At 41.0% G+C, this 20,248-nt stretch overlaps 1 protein-coding gene across 2 annotated transcripts; it reads left to right on the plus strand.

The window, feature by feature from the left end:
* The first annotated feature begins 449 nt into the window (after positions 1-449).
* sppl2 (signal peptide peptidase-like 2) lies at positions 450-19,820 on the plus strand. 2 transcript variants are annotated; one of them, XM_079529963.1, is made up of 16 exons: positions 452-761; positions 1,711-1,827; positions 2,382-2,564; positions 3,497-3,586; positions 3,917-4,056; positions 4,883-5,025; positions 6,087-6,183; positions 6,547-6,663; positions 8,797-8,878; positions 9,688-9,762; positions 9,864-9,926; positions 10,100-10,199; positions 11,400-11,477; positions 15,728-15,888; positions 17,835-19,196; positions 19,401-19,820. In XM_079529963.1, exons 1-15 carry the CDS (start codon positions 714-716, stop codon positions 17,985-17,987), a joined length of 1,647 nt encoding a protein of 548 aa, XP_079386089.1. In that variant the 5' UTR covers positions 452-713; the 3' UTR covers positions 17,988-19,196; positions 19,401-19,820. The 2 variants fall into 2 exon arrangements, with proteins under 2 accessions (XP_079386090.1, XP_079386089.1); XM_079529964.1 differs by lacking the exon at positions 19,401-19,820 and having other exon boundaries at positions 450-761; positions 15,728-16,013; positions 17,835-17,970.
* Positions 19,821-20,248: the final 428 nt, after the last annotated feature.

Genomic DNA, 20,248 nt, shown 5'->3' on the forward strand with positions numbered 1-20,248 from the left:
AAATTGTTTAGCTCTGGTCCACCGTTCTCCGGCTTATGCTATGGAGTATGGACCAGGGAGCACACCTGGATGAGCTCCTGATGAACCTGAATGATGGCCTTTTCCTCTAGTGTCAGCTTTAGGCCATAATTTCCACTTGCACACAATATCTCAAAATCGAATGGATGTATTGCCATGAAACTGGCTGTGGGTGGGTAGCTGAACACTTTCATGCTGGACTGCTGAAGGACGAATCCTAATAAATGGACAGCACCTTCCCTCCTATGTTCCTCCTAGACTATGTTCCCCCAACTTCCCCCTAACCTTTACTGTTCCCCGGGTTCTGTTTCCCACCTCCTCTACTCTACCACCGGCCACCCAGACCACTTTTCGCAAAGTACTAGAGTAGGCCTAGTGAGTAGAGTTGTACTGAAGAGTTCCACTCAACTCAACCAGGTGTAAGGAGCAGCAGGGCCTCCAGAGGTAGCCAGCGTTGCTTTTAATTTAGACTCCAGTCTTTGTTTTCATGATGATTACCACTACTAGTACTATTTTTGAAACATAAAAGTTGGTAGAAGAAACGAATTACAACTTCACAAGGCGTTTTTTACTCGTGTTAGAATAACCAATAGCATATGCGCTGCAGTGAGTAGGCGGGTCTGTAGGAACAGCTGGTGGGCGCACTGTGTAGTGAGCAGTGCGGTTGATGGGGAAACAACAACAAGCTAGGCATCATGAGGGTCCCTTTAACCCTGATTTGGACAGCTTTTCTAGTTCAAAAGGTAAGGGAGGTCACACGGTTGCCTTGACAAAGCGAGCGTGTGTTTATGTATACTGCACTCGGCACGTGCTCGATGAAAACAAGGTTTTTTTTGTTTTTTCTTTAATTTTCGGAATGATTAGCTTGCATGCTATGACTGTGTTAGCTTGCGGAGATCACCCGATATGTATAGGGCCCAGGCGTATCCCGCACATCTTTAGGTTTCTGTTCAGTAAAAACACCATCATACTATGCTGATGGTTCAGCTAAATGCTTTAATGTCACTATTACCGGTTAAGTGAACTCCAGGAACAATGTTCGAGTTGGTTGTCATTTCAGACAATCAGCTAACATGGCAATCATTAGCCTACTTCTAAGTCTTATCAGGTTTATTGCAATAAAGTAGATCGCTGCTACTGGTCATGAACGATAACGTTACACTCACAAACTATAGAGCTGCAGTGTGTCAGGACTGGCCTCCTTGCTAACGGAAATGAGGCCAAAAAGCCTGTTGGAGTAGCCTGTAAAAGACACACCAGCAACAGCTACTTTGTCATTACTGTCTGTCATAGTTAAGGACTTACTTTATTTTCCTCAACACATTTAAGTTGATATTAATTACTTAATGTTTAAAAGCAATGTTGTTACCCACATTATATAGGCCTACACATTTATAACATTTATATTTAAATTTTAACATTTACTTTTTGAGCCTCATATCCAGCTTTGAGGGTTTGTGTAAACAAACATTGATTGGTGATTGGCCAGAATGAGATGACGTATGATAATAAGGGCGCCCCTCACTTCACACAGGTGTTATTTTTGAGGGGCTATGTCCAGCTTTTTGTGTATGTAACCCAATTTTTGTCCCAACACAATCATGACAATCATACATCATTGACAATGAAGGGAAAATGTTGTCACTTCACACAGGTGTGATTTCTTTCTTATGACATTTACTTTTTTTACAGGTCGTGGGAGAGTATGGCATGGCCCATTTCAGCGACATGGGCAAAAGTAAAGGAAAGGATTACTGCATATTCTTCAACTCACAATGGGCAGGTCTACCTCAGGACCTCAGTAAGGCGGTAAGTGAACAGTTAGTACCAACTTTATGGCCAAGAATGTTCACATCAGTGATGGTCAGATGAAAAACAATAGACAAGGATCAAGAATTTTATGAATTTAATAATGGCCATTGATTGCCGAGGTGCAGGTCAGGTTGGAGAGATATCAATTGAAGTAGAAGAATACCGCAACATGTAGTTAGCATTTCTTTTCCTGCTATTGAATTGCACCATCCAAACTGGTGTTGAAACTTCGAGGTCTTGATCTCGGCAGAGTCGGCAACTCTTATCAGACTGATTTCTACATTAGTTCTTTTGACCAGTGCACCTCAGAGCTGCTTTCTCAACACCTATTCTTTGTTTGTTTACGCATGACTATGTTGCCAATTATGACAACAAAAGTATCATAGAAGTTTCAGATAACTACACAGTGTTTGGACTTAAATGGTGAATGGTGCATTTATGCCTTTGCGTATACTTGCAAGTGCATTGTGTACTGTAGACTGTGTCTCACTATGTAGGTCTGTAATGTTTGGCACGATTATGAATTTGTTGTTTTTTAATGCGTTCCGTAGTCACGTCTCCAGATCTACGACCTGACACCATCAGTGCTGTGCTCTCCATCAGATGTCCCTGAGGGAGGCTTCACCAATAGCATCCCTATGGTGATGAGGGGAAACTGCACCTTCTATGAGAAGGTCCGGTTGGCCCAGATTAATGGTGCCAAAGGTCTTCTCATAGTCAGCAAGGACAGGCTGGTAAGGGGGCATCAACAACCGATCACACCAAACCACATGCACATACGGCATGAAAATAACACCCACCAACCTTTCAAATACCTGTACAAATTAACCGTGGCAGCTACGCCAATTTGGCATGTGATGAAGGTATTTCTAAAAGGCATACTGTTATGTCTGAAATGGATTGAAGGCTACAGCATACTCCAAACAACGTCCAAACTTTGTTTGGCCTAGCTACTGTAGGCAATAAGAACAAAACCTCATTCAGAACTTTGGCTGTGCTTTTCAGAGCTGTTTGGTAGTTCTTGCACGTCCAAGAAGTTCTAACTGGCCGAAAATGTGTGATTGGTCAATGATTATGTTGTTTCATTTCTGTCAGTAATGTACCACGGACTGTTTTGAAGAAATATTGGCTGGAAATACTCCCTTTTTGTGCGACTACAAATGTAATGTACTGTCGCTTTGCTTTTTTGTATTGAGCGTAATAACCATATAAACGAGAAGATTCACAACTTTCTTAAATCAATGTTCAGCAAATAGTAGAAAAATAAAGAAATGTCAAAACAATAAATTAAACATGTAATTGATAGTATTAATCAATTATAACTGTTGTTACTTGTTATATAGTTGGATATCAATAATACCCAATTCCAAAAAGGACTCAATAATACTTAATTACAAATATATTGATATCAAAATGCAATCTAGTTCAGTTATAAAATGCTAAATCTATTGTAGACATACAATATTTTAGAGTGCTTCTTCTTTAAGGTATTGAGGTGCCTTGTGGAATCATAGGCCTCTAAATCAAATGACACGCAGAAGGAAACATTTTGCAATGCGCATATTTTATAAATTATGACCATCGTTCTGCTTTCCCAATATTTCCTAACAGTTTATTTTGTCTACATTTTGCAACAACGTCTATTGTTTTATTTTTTTAATTACAGACACCACCTGCAGGAAACAAGACACAGTATGAAGAGATTGACATCCCTGTAGCACTGCTCAGCTACTCTGACATGCTGGACATAAGCAAGGTGACAAGTTGAAGAGATGCAGTCTGTCATAATACCTGTTAGGAGAACTTGCACTTTGAAGAATCAATAAATCAAGACAGAATAATTGTATAAATATGACAGACCTTTTCCCCCCGTTAATGTTGTATATTATTGTAACCTGAAAATTGTAGTTTAGCGTTACATGTGTTGCAAATAACACATTTATTGATGTCCAACTTCTATGCAATGGCCAATCATTACCACTGGCTCACAGGCTAACCAAAGTATAGTCTGTATACTTGATTGTCATCACATGCCGGTGATTTCCTCAACCTGAGCCAGAGCTGTTCTGTTTCCTAACCCCTGCAGAGATTTGGGAAAGGAACAGAGGTCGCCATGTATGCACCCAGTGAGCCCGTGCTGGACTACAACATGGTGATCATCTTTTTGATGGCAGTGGGAACAGTTGCCATAGGAGGCCTCTGGGCTGGCAGCAAGGACAGCAAGAAGTAAGTTGGGAAATGAGACAGACACCCCTCTGTATGTGGTGGCTCAATGTGTTCTTGGAACGACTTGTACACAGTATCTTCCCTGCATCATGAGAACAGACTGTATTGTTTAGATTTTTGTACAGTGCCAACATTTTGCCGTCACTTTAGGCCAAACTAGTAACGCATTACTCTTATACGTATCCTTGTACAGTTACAATGATGTCTAAGATTAATGTCTGACAGTATCCGTATTTTTTAGGGTTGTCCCGATCCGATCACGTCATTTTCAAATGATCGGAATCGGATCGGGAGCAAAAAATGTGATTGGGACATCCCTAGTATCAATATTATATCCATATCATGATATTATACTGGATATTGTCTGATTTTGGATATTGTACTATTGTGATAATTGTTTTAGTTATGGCATAACTAAAACAAAAAATGATCAGATCGGGATCAACAAAACTTGATCGGTACATCCCTAGTATTTATATCTTAGAATAGATATGTAAATTCATAAATGAGTAAATTCAGGCTATGAAAGGTTGCCTCTGCTAGCAGCTATTTTGGCAGGCTGTCAACCATTGATTACAGATTGTATTGGGATAGTAAAATTGTGATTAGTATATTCTGCTAACCCACCAATGTCGATAAACACGAGTAAAAATGGCCTTCCTTAACAATAACGTAAATGTTTTTTCCCTTTTTGAGTAAAGTTTGGTAACATAACAACTGTAACTGTAGCCACAGTAGTTCCCCTTTGTTCTACATGAAAGACTCCCCAAACAAACCCTTCTAACGTTTTCCTGTCACCTTCCTTCCGCCTTCCGCCATCCTGAAGGCGGTACATGAAACACAAGAGGGACGACAGCGCCGAGAAGCAGGAAGAGGAGACGGTGGACGTCACGCCAATCATGATCTGCGTGTTCGTGGTCATGTGCTGCAGCATGTTGGTGCTACTCTACTTTTTCTACGACAGCTTGGGTACAGTACACGGCACGCACACACCAGCACATATGTCACGCATCTCTGCACTCAGTTTCCTTTAGGTGTGTGTGTGTGTGTGTGTGTGTGTGTGTGTGTGTGTGTGTGTGTGTGTGTGTGTGTGTGTGTGTGTGTGTGTGTGTGTGTGTGTGTGTGTGTGTGTGTGTGTGTGTGTGTGTGTGTGTGTGTGTGTGTGTGTGTGTGTGTGTTGTAAAGCAACTTTGCGGTATTTAGAAAAGCAAGAAAAAAAGCAAAAAATATATAAATTGCATGCATTTGTATTATTATTATTATTATTATGTATAATGGATATATGTAAAGGGTTGCAGGTGCATGTTCACCTGAGTTTGTCCAGTAATCATTGTGTTTGGCATGTGTTTCTCTGTGGAAAAAAGCTAATGTAACGTAGCTAGTTACATCAACTAGTCATACAAAGGTGAAACTGGTCTAATCTCCTGGTTTCATAATACTAAGATGATTAAAGAGGTTTTGGTATAGTGTACCTTTGCGTAGTCATAGTGTAAAGTGTTGGATGGACGACAAATATTTATTATTTAGCCACTAAATAAGACATTAGACAGACAATAAGAAGACAATAGATTAGGAACAGCACACAAAACATTGGAATTATATATTGAATGCTTTATTCCTTTATCACAGGCTGTGAATGTTGTCGATTATTGTGACATGGTGACAACATGCTAGCCTGGCTAATAAGCCAGACCGAATCAGCCGTTGGCAAAAAAAAATTGCCTGCCGGCGGATTACGGTCTGGAGAGGCTCAATTGTACGCCCATTTCCTACACCAGAGAACTGGTGTGGCCAATCGGGACACGGTATGCAATATGGGCGGGCTTTGGTACAGTGACGTTCAATGCTTGAGACCTTTGACTGACAGTAGCTCTGACCAATTGCGTCAAAGAGAAAATGTTTGAACCCGCCCCCCGGGAAACAAGATCCATACACAGCATCTCCAGACTCAAATACCACACGACAGTGTGATTTGAGTCTAACAACATGCATCCTAATTGTTTTTTTGTTTTTTTTCGTCTCATCTGTAGCCATCTGGGTAATTGGCATCTTCTGCGTGGCGTCCTCGGTGGGTCTCTACAGCTGCCTCTGGCCTTTTGTCAGGAGAATGCCTTTCTGCAAGTGCAGGTGATACTCATTTGAGATTCTTGTACAGCAACATTCAGTTTGCTCTGCATAGGTTAATTGTGGCATATTTCACAGATTTCCCGTGACTTGTAATGTTATGAATACATGTAACAGCTACAGTATATATATGGGTTTGTTTTAAATAGGCAGTCGCCTGAATATAGACTGATTATAAACTTAAGAGATTTGTGATATATAGGCATTGGCCTGATTATGAAGGTGTGTGTCTAGTTAATATAGTGTTATCAATTATGTTTTTAAAGCGAGACATGATCTGAGTGTCATTTTATTGGGTTAGATCAAATTAAATAATACAAATATTATTCTCTGGTGGGCTGAATGTCTGCAATCTTGTGACCGTAGGATTCCAGAGAACAATCTGCCATACTTACACAAACGGCCTCAGATCCGCATGATGTTGCTCTCTGCCTTCTGCATCAGCGTCAGCGTTACCTGGGTGGTGTTCCGCAACGAGGACCAGTGAGTACACACACACACACCAAATGTCTTCTTGGCTTGCACTAAGGACTTAATTTGATTGCCTAGCCTCATAATTGGCTATTTCTTCAGCTTTTAACCATAGATACAAAAACATATTGATGCCTCATTGGTCGCTGCAGTTCGTTGGAGCGACCTGCCTCTAGCGGGAGGAGGAAGTCAAACGGAAGTGCTGAAGGCATGCTGCGTCGCTGTCACTCAAGTGACTACTGGCCAATCACAGCACGTCTTTTCCGGGACTTCCGTTTACATTGCCAAAGCAAGTGCCACTGGGAAAGAGGGAGGCGGAAGTCGCGCCTTTGATTGGCCTACTTCCATTACGTACCCGGAAGCTTGGCAAGCTTCTGCTTTGCTTCCGCTATACTTCGATATACGTCTATGCTTTTAACCGCCCTATATAATAGTAGTAGGCAACAGGTGAACTGAGAACTCGAGAACTCGAGTCATCGATTATATCTGAACCGCCTCCCGACCAATTATTTGGTAAATCATTTCCTTAAATGATACATTGTTTTTCTCCATTTTAACGGACCTTGAACCATGAAAGAGCTCTTGTTCCAAAAGGAGCATGATTCTCTGTCTCCAGATAAAATGTTCTTTTGAAACATTTTGATGAACTAAATATCCTAGTCTAGTCTAAGTGCTACATTCAAAGATGAGGCCTGCACTATTCCACATGGTTTTCTATCTATTGTACCACATACCTATTAACCTTTATAACAATATAGTTATTATTCATTATTGTATACTGAAAGGTTCCTATTCCTAAATTAGCTATTGATTGTGTTCTGGCCCACCATCTACTGTCTTTGAAAGAGTTTGGCCCGAGGCCAAACTTACCTGCCGACCTGCCCTATATACTTAAGAAACGTGCCCAAAATATGGATGTCAGGTTGAAAGTGGTCAAGGAGGAGACTGTATGAAATATAATCCAGAATCCAATTGAGATGATCCTGGTGTGTTTTCTGTTTTGCTTTTAAGACAGATATTTCTAGATTTATCACATTCAACACAGCTGATTGTTTTTCTTTATTTTGCACAACAAAAGAGAGAAAGCTTGGTGCCTGTTGTGCCTTTTATCAAGATCATAGCTTGATCTGATAAAACTACTGTGGTTTCATGAAACCCATGGGAAAATGGGTAGCACGCTCCACCACCTCTACGTTACGTTTTTATACAGTGAGTCTTTTTGTTTCCAGTCAATTGTGTGTAGATAAAATTTGCAGTTCATACAGCAATTAAAACTAATGGAGCACCAGTTCAGTGAGTTTAATTAATGGAGATCTTGTCTAGTCTATAGTAACAGAAATGATGGTGTGCCACAAGACTATATGGTGATAAGGGAGGCTGCATATTATTATTTATAATCCTGTCACCAAATTAAAATATGTTCTACTTTTTGATGTTCCACGGAGGTCTGTGGAGTTGTGAAAGGGTCCTCAGCGACCTTCTAGAGCGGGGAATTTAGGCCCCATTTACACTGGCAGACAAATCCAGCCTGAATCAGATCTGAGCCACATCCAGATTAGAATCTCATTTGTTTAAATGAGTCATGTGACATGTTAGACTCATTTAAACCAATCGGATTTCAATCTCGATGTGGCACAGATCTGATTCAGGCTAGATTTGTCTGCCAGTGTAAATTAGGCCTTAGAGTGTGAACATGATGAGTTTTGAATACATGTTGTGAAAAGCATTACTATTGGTCTACTTTGGAGTTTGCTTGGAGACTTTTTCTATATAAAGCCATGATAAAAATGAATTCTTTGCTTGAAACCTTCTGTGCTTATGTGGGCTCGAGCCTCATCGTTATTGTTAAACACATTTAATCAAGCATGTGTGGACTTTTCAACACATCGTACATTCATCATTGCGATTGTTGTTGTGCATCACACTGGGATTCGGGGCAGTGACCCAATGCCCCCCGCATAGATGGCGTCTGTGCCCCTCACTTGTTGATTGCTAGATGTGCGATAGATGACATAATCGTTAATTGCTCCTGTATGCGTGTGTGACTCATGTCTTGTTACTTGATGTCAGGGAGCTTGGTTCCAGTCAGGAGGCCAGGCTGTCCTGACTAAACCGTCTTGTTCCTCTATATGATGTGTTGTCCAGGTGGGCGTGGGTGTTACAGGACGCCCTGGGGATCGCCTTCTGTCTCTACATGCTCAAAACAATCAGACTGCCCACGTTTAAGGTGCGTTGATGCGATCATTTTTTCCTGCCCTAATAATGTTTAGTTATTTTAACTAGCCCTTACCCGTTGTGAGATATTGTCCCCCCCCCTTTTAATTCACTAATAAATTCATTATTAATCATTAATGTGTAAAATAAAAAATCACACCCGTGTGAACTGAGTGGTGTAAGGTTTTATATAGCATGATCAGCTGTGGTCTGACGTAATGTCTGACGTAATGAAATAAGGTAAGGTATTATGTAGCCTGATCAGCTCTGATCTGACGTAATGAAATCATACCCGGATGTGATTTCACAACTGGCTTTTTCTGTGCAGAGAAAATGACCATGGTTGCTACGGTCATCCAGTTCACCCGGGTGTGATTTAATTACGTCAGAAATTATTTTGAACATAGCAACCATGCTCATTTTTTTCTGCACACAAAAGCCAGTTGTAGGAGTGGTTTACACCACTCAAAAAAGGGGAGATACGGCGGTGTTTCTGACACACATTCATTCATTCAGACAGACATTGACTGAATTATAGTATGATGATGATGATGATTATAGTGTGATGATGATGATGATGGAGTGCTGTTGTTTTGTGCCGTTTTCTCGTGCGTTTGTCCTGAAAGAAAAATGTGTTGGGTATGTGTTGTTTCAGGTTTTTTAGGTTATTTTTGACCGTGTCTTTTTTTATTATAAATGACTGACCATATCACCCTTTGTCTCTCCTGCATGAATAACTTTGTGATATATCTGTCTCTGTGGACTTTTATCACCATCATTTTATCAAAAAAAGAAGAAAAAAAACTCTCTCCCTCTGTCCAGGCTTGCACTTTACTCTTGGTGGTCCTGTTTGTCTACGACGTATTCTTTGTATTTATTACACCCCTCTTCACAAAGGTATGTTAGGATTGCACTTTAGTTTTCACTGTAATATGATATAACCACAGTCTCTGTACTACAGGAAAAGGTCATTTCTGCCCTATTGTTTTTCTCCACAGAGTGGGGAAAGTATAATGGTGGAGGTGGCGGCTGGTCCCTCTGACTCCTCCACACATGAAAAGGTATGCTTATTTTTCAACTCTTGCGCTCCCCCTGGGTGGCGTGTGGGGGGGGCACTATACACATCATTACTCCTTCCTTAAATGTTGTTTCAGTGCAGAGGTTAAGCTGTTGAGTAGACGTAACAAGGCATAATGAAAGATGTGGTAACACTTAATTGTTGTCTTTGCTCCAGCTTCCTATGGTGCTTAAAGTGCCACGGTTAAACTTCTCTCCTCTCGCACTATGTGACCGGCCCTTCTCGCTCCTGGGCTTTGGGGATGTCTTGGTACCAGGTAATTAGTTGGGAATTGTGTTGCTGTCATGCAGAAACTTTGTATCTCCATATTTTATCCTTTTTTGGTGTATGACAGTGTCACTCAAAAGTAGAATTTTAGAATTTTCTTAAAATCGCCAAAATAGGGAAGCCAGGTTGAAAGTGGTTAAATCTGTCTGTGAGCTGAATAAATATTTAATCAATGAAAATCTTGTGGCTAACTACATTGGATCACAGGTTATTTTTTTCAATTTTCTGAAAAGCAATGGTTTTGGACATACAAGGTTTCTGCCCGACAGCGACGATTTACAGTGCAACTGTTTTTTTGAATTCTTCTTCCTCAAATGATTCATTGCCAATCCCCCCCCCCCCCATGCATGCTGTGGTCAACCACATATCACCTCCACCTCCAATACAGGTGGAGTCACCACCATGTTGATTTGAATTAGCGATGGCCCCCTCATTTCGTAATCTGTCAGCTTGGATTTAGACTTTTTGGGTACCCTGAACCATCAGCCGTCAATAGTGCTGCTCAGGTGTTACCATTTTATCTCGCCTGTAACACCAATGACTAACATCACTCCTTAGCAGCTAATCATGTCCCAGGATCTCTATGCTGTATGTCCTATCTGCTGCTGTAATGTCAGAGAAAGATGCCACGCTGACAGTTGGCAGTGTTCTATGTGAGGTTGGCCACTGGACAAGAGCACCGCGAGTCCGCGACGGTGGGTGGTTAAGTGTTGAACACAACACTTAACCACCCACACTGTGTATTGAAATATTCACACACTAGTCCTATTTCAGCACAGCTCAGTTCAGTTCAATGTGCTTCATTGACAGGTTGAGGGTGACATTACTAAATATGAAAAGAAAGGTAGAAAGAAAGGGCGGCTGTGGCTCAGGAGGTAGAGCAGGTCGTCCAATGATCCGTGGGTCGACGGTTCGAATCCCGGCTCCTCCTGTCCACATGTTGAAGTGTCCTTGGGCAAGACACTGAACCCTACACTGCCTCCAATGAGTTGGTCGGTGTGAGCTCGCTACCATTGGTGTCTGAATGTGGGAAGTGAGGACGCTGGCGTTGACTGTTCGCCGCTTCACCTCCCAATGTAGGAATGAATGAACCATTGTAAAGCGCTTTGAGCACTTAGGAAAAGCGCTATAAAAATGCAATTCATTAAAGAAATGTATTAATGTAACTCCTGTATTGTTTTCCTCCTAGGTCTGTTGGTAGCTTACTGCCATAGATTTGACATTCTCATGCAGGCGTCCAGGATCTACTTTGTTGCCTGCACCATTGGTAGGTACTTGATGGGATACTGCATGAACTACTGCTCTCACTCTTTCCCTTCCTCAAAACCACTTTGACTTATTTTTTACCTTGACAACGCTATGTGATTGACGACTCTGTGAGTTATGTGTAGCTCTCTTTTGCACTTGTGTATCCCCCCCTAAAACATCATGTACTATGATTATACTTTTTTTCAAAAAAGTGTACAGAAAGTGTTTAAATTATGTTTTTATGTGGCCACACCCACCATTTAATTAAGTATACCTGATTTAAACCATAGCACCACCCACCTCAACTTAAAGATGGAGTGCTGTGATTTTTTCCCACCCTAAAACATAATCATCAGGTATCTATTATTGTATAAGGAGGAATATTTTTTTCAAAAAAGTGTACAGTATTTGTTAAAATGTAGTTTTTATGTGGACACGCCCACCAGTTCATTAGGTATGCTTGGTTTCCCTTGTGGGTGGTGATGGGTGGTGATCCACCTGAACTGAAACCGCACCCACAGCTGTTGAATGATAAAGGGGGAGGGGATGATATTGTGATTTTACTATATCACTGTTTTTTTTCATTGGCACGTTTGACTGTCAAGGTTTCAGCCTCCAGGAAAAAACCCTAAATACAAAGGGAAGACATCATTGCACATAACAACCACACCAAGGGGTCTAATGAAGTACTGTTACCTCATAAACGCATGAAAAACTGGAAGAAATCACGGCACTCCATCTTTAAGCCTCGCCAACAGCTGTTGTTGTATGCTAATGGGGAGGGGTTAAGGTCATTACACACTGGCGAATTAGCGACGCGAATTAAAAATTCGACACCGGAGCGAACACCGGAGCGAACAAATAAAGAGCGAAAACGGTCGCATTTTCGCACATTCGCACATTCGCCACTGATGTGGAAGCTTGCATTGACTTCAATTGGTTTTAAAAAAAGGCGAATTATTCGCACGAATAAATCGCGTCGCTAATTCGCCAGTGTGTAATGACCTTTATGGTTATGATGACACTAAAGTGGTGTGTTTCGATTGGGCCTTTTGACTCAAAGGCTTGCAGCTTTCGGGAAGAAATCAAAATACATTTTTGAATATTATAACCACACCTGGGGATGTATTAGCGTAATCTTAACTCCATAGACACATACAAAAATCATGGCACTCCATCTTTAACCTATTTGTGTTTATATTGATTGTTTAACCATTGAACCAACTCGTTAAATTTAAATATGGTCAGAAAATTGTTTTTGTATTGAAATCACAAACCATACCAATGTGCTATATATCAGAAATGATAGCACCCAATAAACAAGAACAGTGCACAACTTTTTTTTTTTAAATTAAAACAACTATATACACTATATAAAACAACAGACAAAATACATTTTACCATAGCTCCTACATTGCATATATACATATGATGAACAATTCTAACGACACATTAAGAGCACCAATAGTGCCACTCTTGTATTTCTGAAGTGGTACTGCATCAACATTGATCTTCCTTTTTAGTTTTTTTAGTTTGAGAGAGGCTGTTGAGGCTTTGGCCCTTGACATTCCCTTACTAATACACCTATATTATGCTTTCTACTGGTTACTTGTGAATGTGATGTTACCGATCTGGGAGTTCTGGGAGCTTATTCTATGATTACCATATTGTGCTGAATATAAGACGACTCTGATTATAAGACAACCCCCATTTTTCAAGACTCATTTGTGGGAAAAGAACAATGAATGTCAAATAGTCTAGTCCCCGATTATAATACGACCCAATTTTTTGGGATATTTCCATTGGAAAAACAAATGTCACAATAACACAATTGGGTACATTTGTAGTGCTTAGCTCTACATAAGTAGGTAGGGATGCCGATAATGGCATTTTCAATATTGATTATTGAAAATATAAGAGAAAATATTTTGTTGTAATTTTCCATCCTGTGGTGCAGAGTTAACATTATTATCATATAGCCTACTTAGTTTACTGCGCAAAGAAACCCCTTACATTTGCATAGAAGATAAAGTCTCCATAGAAGATTTTCGAACATAAACATCAAATCGGACAACACTCTCATCACTGACAACCTTGATGTGGCCAACTACTTGAATATCTTCTTTACAAACATAGCAACAACTCTGGTTAACAAACTGCCCTCCCACTCTGGGCTCTTTGGTGTAGAGCACATTACAACCTTCTACAGAAACCTATCGTAAAGACGATTTTAAACTAGTTATGGTAACAACTGATGAGGTAATTAAGAAACTGAGTGCCCTCCAACCCCACAAGGCCACAGGCCATGACAACATTCCCTCCAAATTTCTCAGAGACTCAGCCATCTCTATAGCTCCAATCATCACCCACATAGTAAACCTCTCCATCAAACAGGGACAGGTCCCCCAAGATTTCAAACTGGCCAAAGTAACCCCCTTGCACAAGAAAGGGAGTAAATTAGACCCCGGCAACTACCGCCCTATTTCTATTCTTAGTTCCATCTCGAAAGTGATGGAAAAAATAGTCTATGAACAGGTTGAAAAGTATCTTGCCACTAATAAATTATTGTACGAGTTCCAATCTGGCTTCAGAACATCCCACTCCACTGACACATGCCTTCTCTATTTGAGCGACCACATCAAACAAGAGGTGGACGCTGGCAAATACTGCGGCATGGTCATGCTGGACCTCCAAAAGGCTTTTGACACCGTGAACCACTCCATACTGGTTAACAAGCTAAAAGCAATTGGTTTCGATAGCACATCAGTGAGCTGGATGCAATCCTACCTGGAGGGGAGAGAACAGATGGTGGAAGTGAACGGAACACTGTCCCCCCCCCTCCCAGTGAGCTGTGGCGTTCCACAAGGAAGCATACTAGGGCCTCTACTGTTCCTAATATATGTAAACGACATGACTTCAGCTTGTGACTGCAACTTGTTCCTGTTCGCAGATGACTCAGCACTGCTGGTCTCGGACAGGGACAAACTGCAGGTTGAAAATGCCCTCAGCTCTGAACTCGGTAGAATCTGCACCTGGCTCGCTGATAACAAACTATCTTTACACCTGGGAAAAACTGAATCCATTCTCTTTGGCTCTATTAGTAATCTCAGCAAGGCAAATGGCTTCTTGGTTAGAGTGGGTGACAATGTTATCACACGTAAAGATGAAATTACCTACCTAGGTTCCATCCTGGAGGCTAATCTTTCCGGTGATAAAATGGCCACCAACGTAATCAAAAAAGTCAACCATAGAACAAGATTCCTCTACAGGATCTCCTCACTGGTCAACAAAAACACCTTGAAGACCTTAACAGGAGCCCTTGTACAGGGATTCTTTGACTATGCATGCACCTCCTGGTACCACAGCACCTCAAAGGCCCTTAAAACCAGGCTCCAGACTTCCCAAAACAAACTGGTCAGGCTCCTACTTGATCTAGCCCCCCGAACCCACCTCACCCCTGCCCACTTCGACAGGCTGGAATGGCTTAGGGTCGACGACAGAGTACAGCATCTTGCAATGGGTCTGGTCCACAAGATTCGATACACCACCAAGATACCCATGTACCTGTCTAGATACTTCCTTAATGTTAACGAAGTCCACACCCACAACACCAGAGGGAGTGCAACGAACCATGTACAACCCAGATTCGGCACAAACAAGGGACTAAATTCTTTTCGCTCCTATGCCACCAAAATGTGGAACGCCCTACCAACTGTCATTAAGACATGCGAATCCCTTGACTCCTTCAAAACCGCTCTCAAAGGGCACCTACGGATGGCTGCAATTCGAAACTGGCCCCCGTAAAATCTGAATCCCCCCCCCGCCCCCCCCTTTTTTTCCCCCTCACTGTATATATCTCTTTTCCCTTTTTACCTCCTTTATGATGAATTCCTGTCCTGTCTATAGAAGTGTCTATTTGTACGTCTCTAAATGTTTTGATGATTTGAACATGGTGGACCCTATTGGAAACAAGTGTAATGCTTAATTGGGTCGTCCACTCACAGTTAACAGCCTTTGTATTGAGTTTGTGCTTGAAATGTACTGTAATTCTGCAAACTGTTAATAAATTCTTCAATCAATCAATCAATCAATCAATAATATTCCAAACTAACAGTTGGTCACTGAAAATTGCAATTATCCTGATAATTATAGTACAAAATTATCAATATGAAAAAGGAAATCTAATCATAAGATAATATTGATATGCATATAGATGGTCCCAGGTTCGCCCCTCACCCTGTACATCATTCTCTGTGTCTTTCCTTCTAGCCTATGGCATTGGCCTGCTGATCACCTTCGTGGCGTTGGCTCTGATGCAGAAGGGACAGCCAGCGCTGCTGTACCTGGTACCCTGCACTTTGCTCACCAGCCTGGCTGTGGCGCTCTGGCGCAGGGAGTTGCCCCAGTTCTGGACTGGAAGTGGATTTGTGGTGAATACCAGTTTGATATGAGTGACCTACTACCGCGGAAAACAAAGACTCAAACAAAAACAAAAAAAGTCGACAACAAAAATTTCTAGTGTTTTAAAAAAACACACTGTAAAGTAGAATTTCAAGTTGAGTAACGCCTTACGATGATTCCATCCATTCCAACCATTTACTTCTGTTTTGCTTGCCCCCCCCCCCCCCCCCCCCCCCTCAACCCAAACCCCCACCGCTCTTCTCATCACTGTTTCGCTCTAGAGGGCGCTGAGGGCTCAGCATTCTGTGGCCCAATCTCAATGTCTGCACTCACAAGCTTTGATGCACACTCTTGACTGTCCCCCTGTGTAAAACGACAGGTGCACGAGGGCTCTCTCACAGACTTTTTGCACTTTACATAAGCCTATATTTCTGCAGGTTTTGCTTGACGCAATGGCCCCACAACACATTGTTCTGGTTTTACAAGCCGGATAATAAAATAATGTACTGTAAGCAGCTGGCAAGAGGTTAAGTGATAGATGTGTAATAGATATTTTATTCTATGATAGCCTGTTCATTTCCAATGTGTTTTCATTTGATTTGATCCAACAACATAGAAATTTGGCACATAAATGGAACAAACAACATATCTCTGCTGTCGGGAAGAAACCACCTAACTCCAAAATGTTATTTTTCTGAACATTTGAATTTAGATTTTTCAGGGAATGAAGAAAACTGTATAGTTTTAAAAAAAAGCAATACTGCCTCATCAAAGTTGGTGTTGTGACTTTATATATTGTCAATTACTTGCATGAGAGGGGGAAAGGTGGTGGAGTTAGCTGTTTTAGCAGACAGTTTGAGGGTCCAATGGTTAAGAGGTTTTGTCCGAAGAGCTTTTTAATACTTTCCATTGGTTCAATATGTTCTTAACCAACAATCAGACGTAAAGGGTGTTCAATCGCACTGACTTATGCAAAAAAAAAAAAAAAAAGTAGTTAGGTGGTTTCCTCCCGACAGCAACGATATCAAACATAAGCCTCGCTTTATCAATATGGTTGAACAGCAGATGAAGTCAAGGTAATGTGAAGTCGCAAATTGCTGTACCGCTCATCATATTAATTACATTTTGAACCCTTGCATCTTCTTGCACTCATTCATGTATGCTAAACACACAGGTGACATTAATTCAAGTCTGAGGATTCAGTGCTCACAGGTCTTAAGGTGGACATTGAAATTGGCTCTGTGGTCACTGCAGGTATCCTATCTGGGCTTCCTTTTTGCCTCTACCTTCTGCTCTACCACAATTTAAGCATTATGAAGATACGGTCTCTTTTTAATTGTACTTTTTAAATGTACATTTATTTTTCAAAGAATAGGCCCATTACTTCCATTTTTTTTGGTACATACATAAACACTGACAGTCCTTGTGAATATTAGTCGACTATTTGGTGGTAGTTATGATGTTAGAGATTGATTATTAACCCATTTTGGGCGGGAACCCCTTTTGGTGTTAGCATTATGTTATGCTTTAGCTATTGAAAAATAGCACATCTACAAGCTTGTAGGTCTGCTATTTTTGAAAAATCGAAGAACGACTGACATAGAAACAGCTTTTTCAGAAAACTCAGGATTTAGGAGACATTTTTAGAATCTGATCTCAGGTCAAAATGGGTTAAGCATTGATGGCATATCTGTGTTATTGTGGAGTGACTCAACATAACCCTGGGAGTTTCTTTGTGATGCTTAATTTGTCTTTGTGTCTTTGTGTCTCTTAGGATTTCTGTGACACTGTAGAAACCAGCTAACAGGCAACATGTTGATTTATAAACTCTAGACCTAATGAATGCCAACCAAGCTGTATTTGTAGGCAGAGGAATAACTAAAAGAAAAATCCACTTATTTCCTTTTTTGTTCTCAGTTGTCATGCTGTTGGACTTCAGTTATCTCAGCTCAATTATCATTTTTGTCCCTTGCAGCCTCCTCCCATAGTGCTCGCACCAATCAACTGTACAAAAACTACAACCGCGCCAGCGGAGGACCCCCAGGCCCCCTCCCAGAGCGAGGGCCCTCCCCCATACTCACCTCAGGAAACACCCCCTGCTGAAAAAGAGGAAAACAAAGCTGAATAGAAAGGACTTGTAGTATGGCATTTTCTAATTCATTTCATTTGTATTTTTTTTTTTAATGTATTTCAGTCCAACTTGTAATGGTTCGTGACGGACTTCTGAAGTACAGACATTTCAGTCTTGCACTTTGTGCAAAAAGAAAAGCAGAGGGGACATCCACATTCCCAGTGGCAAGGAATTGGATGGTATCGGAGATGTTGGGAGACATCATTTCCATGGAATTAATGAGCACAACAAATACACACAGCAGCCCCCCGATACTACACACACGATGTACCACCTGAAAAGGAAAGGAAAGGAACTGGTGACAAACTCGTGGCTACGTGGAGTCGTGGACGCAACAAATATAATTTGGTTACATACACCCAACACAATCATGTTACCATGAAGGAAAATGTCTCATTAGAAGTTATGGAAGAAGTTATTTTTTACTCTTTTCTTCTGTTTGCAGTTGCACCCAGTATCAGCCACAGCAGTGCCATGTCACACGTGGATGGCAGCTTAATTAATGTCTCTGTTTCAGCTGTCTTCGCTGAAAATTGCCGATCTACAGCTCTCAACATGTCGCAATGCAGCATTTTGTGAGCTTTTAGATATATTTTTTGCAAAGCTTTCCCCAGAATACTGATGCTTGGGTTTAAGTGGTTCATTTTCACACTTATTAAAATGTGGTGCTCTCATGGTTATTTGACTGATCCAAAGGTATCAGATAAGATGTTTTTGGTAATTTGTTTTTATTAGTGTTTGTATGCATTTTCCTTTGCAACATACATTATCTTGCCTTTGGAATTCTTTATATTTGTTTTTTATTTTGCATGCTATTATTTGGGGATTTGAGCCTCTAAAATGTGTATTCTATAGTGGATACTGTTGTATTTGGTAATGGTGGAGCAACAGCTATTTTGTGTTTTCCGGTATATTTTCATTTATGCATAATATTGTCTTAAGACATTTTTTGGCCTTACTGTGCCGATGGGTTGGAGATAGAATGTGTCCGTTTTGAAAAAACGAATTACTTTCTGCAACACAAGTACTGTACTCCAAACAACAGCTTCACTCATGAGCTGATGAGTGAGTGATTGTTTGATATATCTCACAGCCAGTAATTACTTTATATTCAGAGTTTGCACAACATTTTGTCCGGGGCTTATATTAAGATAAGATGTATGTACCCATAAGATTTGGAAAAAATGTAATTGATGGTATCAATCAGTGACGTAGAGTCTGTGGGGGCCGGGGGGCCAGGGCCCCCATGAGGAATTGGACCAGGGATCTCGGCTCGGAACTAAACACTGTGACACGTTTAAAAAAGTGTTACAAATAAGTGTTTAGAACCTAAACGCTTGAGTTTAGTGTGATTTTGAAACATGGGCCCCCATGAAAATTATGAAAAGTATTCGTCCCTGGTATCCATAGTATTTTTCCCCTCACACTTTGGTTTTGTCTTTGTCCATTGTTTTATCAAAGATCATCTCCAACACATCGCAATAGAAACGTCATGCTCTGTACTGTAGGAAGTTTTTCATTGTTATAATGCCTACTATAAAAAAATAAATGCATAAGGTCAAAAGTAAAGTAAAACATTTGGAGGTGAACAAAGTGTCCGGGAGATGCCTAATTTATACTTGGATGTGAGCCAGTGTCGCACACTGAAAATAGCTGATCTACAAGCACAATGCGTTGCAGTGTGACGTGAGCTTTCAATCAGCTATTTTCAGTGCAAGAAACCACACGCGTCCTAGTATAAATCACCAGTTAAGTTTGATGTCAACAAGTGGTTTTTAATACCTCAGTTGAGTACAACACAATAAAGAAACAATGTATTTGATATAATGATATTATGTTTTGTCTACTGTGTTATCACAAAATGTAGAAATTGAGACGTGTGAAGTATGGGTGGGTTTGTTGTCGGTGGAGTTGGAGAAGCCATGTTTTTTCCCAATGGTGGAAATAAATGTACACAGGGACTCCTCGTCATCACGTGTTATGAGAAGCTTATTGATGATGCACTTGTCCATGGTCGCTGTCGTCAGCATCTTGAGCTTGAATAACTCCCTAATGAACTTAATGTTGCCCAGGGAGCACCTCCTGGCCTTGTTTTTGTAATAGTCCAGTTCCTCTTTGCGAAGCTGCTTCTCCCCCTGGGCAACATTCAGTTCTTTCTGCTTCTTGTCAAACTCTGTCTTGCAGCGGTTGAGCAACAGCCTGCGGAAATTCAAGCAGACTCCTGGCTTATCTGCGCTGGGGACCTAGAGCTCCATAAG

Source organism: Electrona antarctica, assembly GCF_951216825.1.
Source record: "Electrona antarctica genome assembly, chromosome: 19".
Classification (NCBI taxonomy): domain Eukaryota; kingdom Metazoa; phylum Chordata; class Actinopteri; order Myctophiformes; family Myctophidae; genus Electrona; species Electrona antarctica.

What these genes read in the sequence shown, in the direction of transcription:
- sppl2 (XM_079529963.1), top strand. Translation starts at nt 714, where the DNA reads ATGAGGGTCCCTTTAACCCTGATTTGGACAGCTTTTCTAGTTCAAAAG. An exon ending in ATGCCTTTCTGCAAGTGCAG is followed by an intron (nt 6,184 to 6,546) that starts GTGATACTCATT and finishes TTGTGACCGTAG; the next exon opens with GATTCCAGAGAACAATCTGC. An exon ending in TCAGACTGCCCACGTTTAAG is followed by an intron (nt 8,879 to 9,687) that starts GTGCGTTGATGC and finishes CCCTCTGTCCAG; the next exon opens with GCTTGCACTTTACTCTTGGT.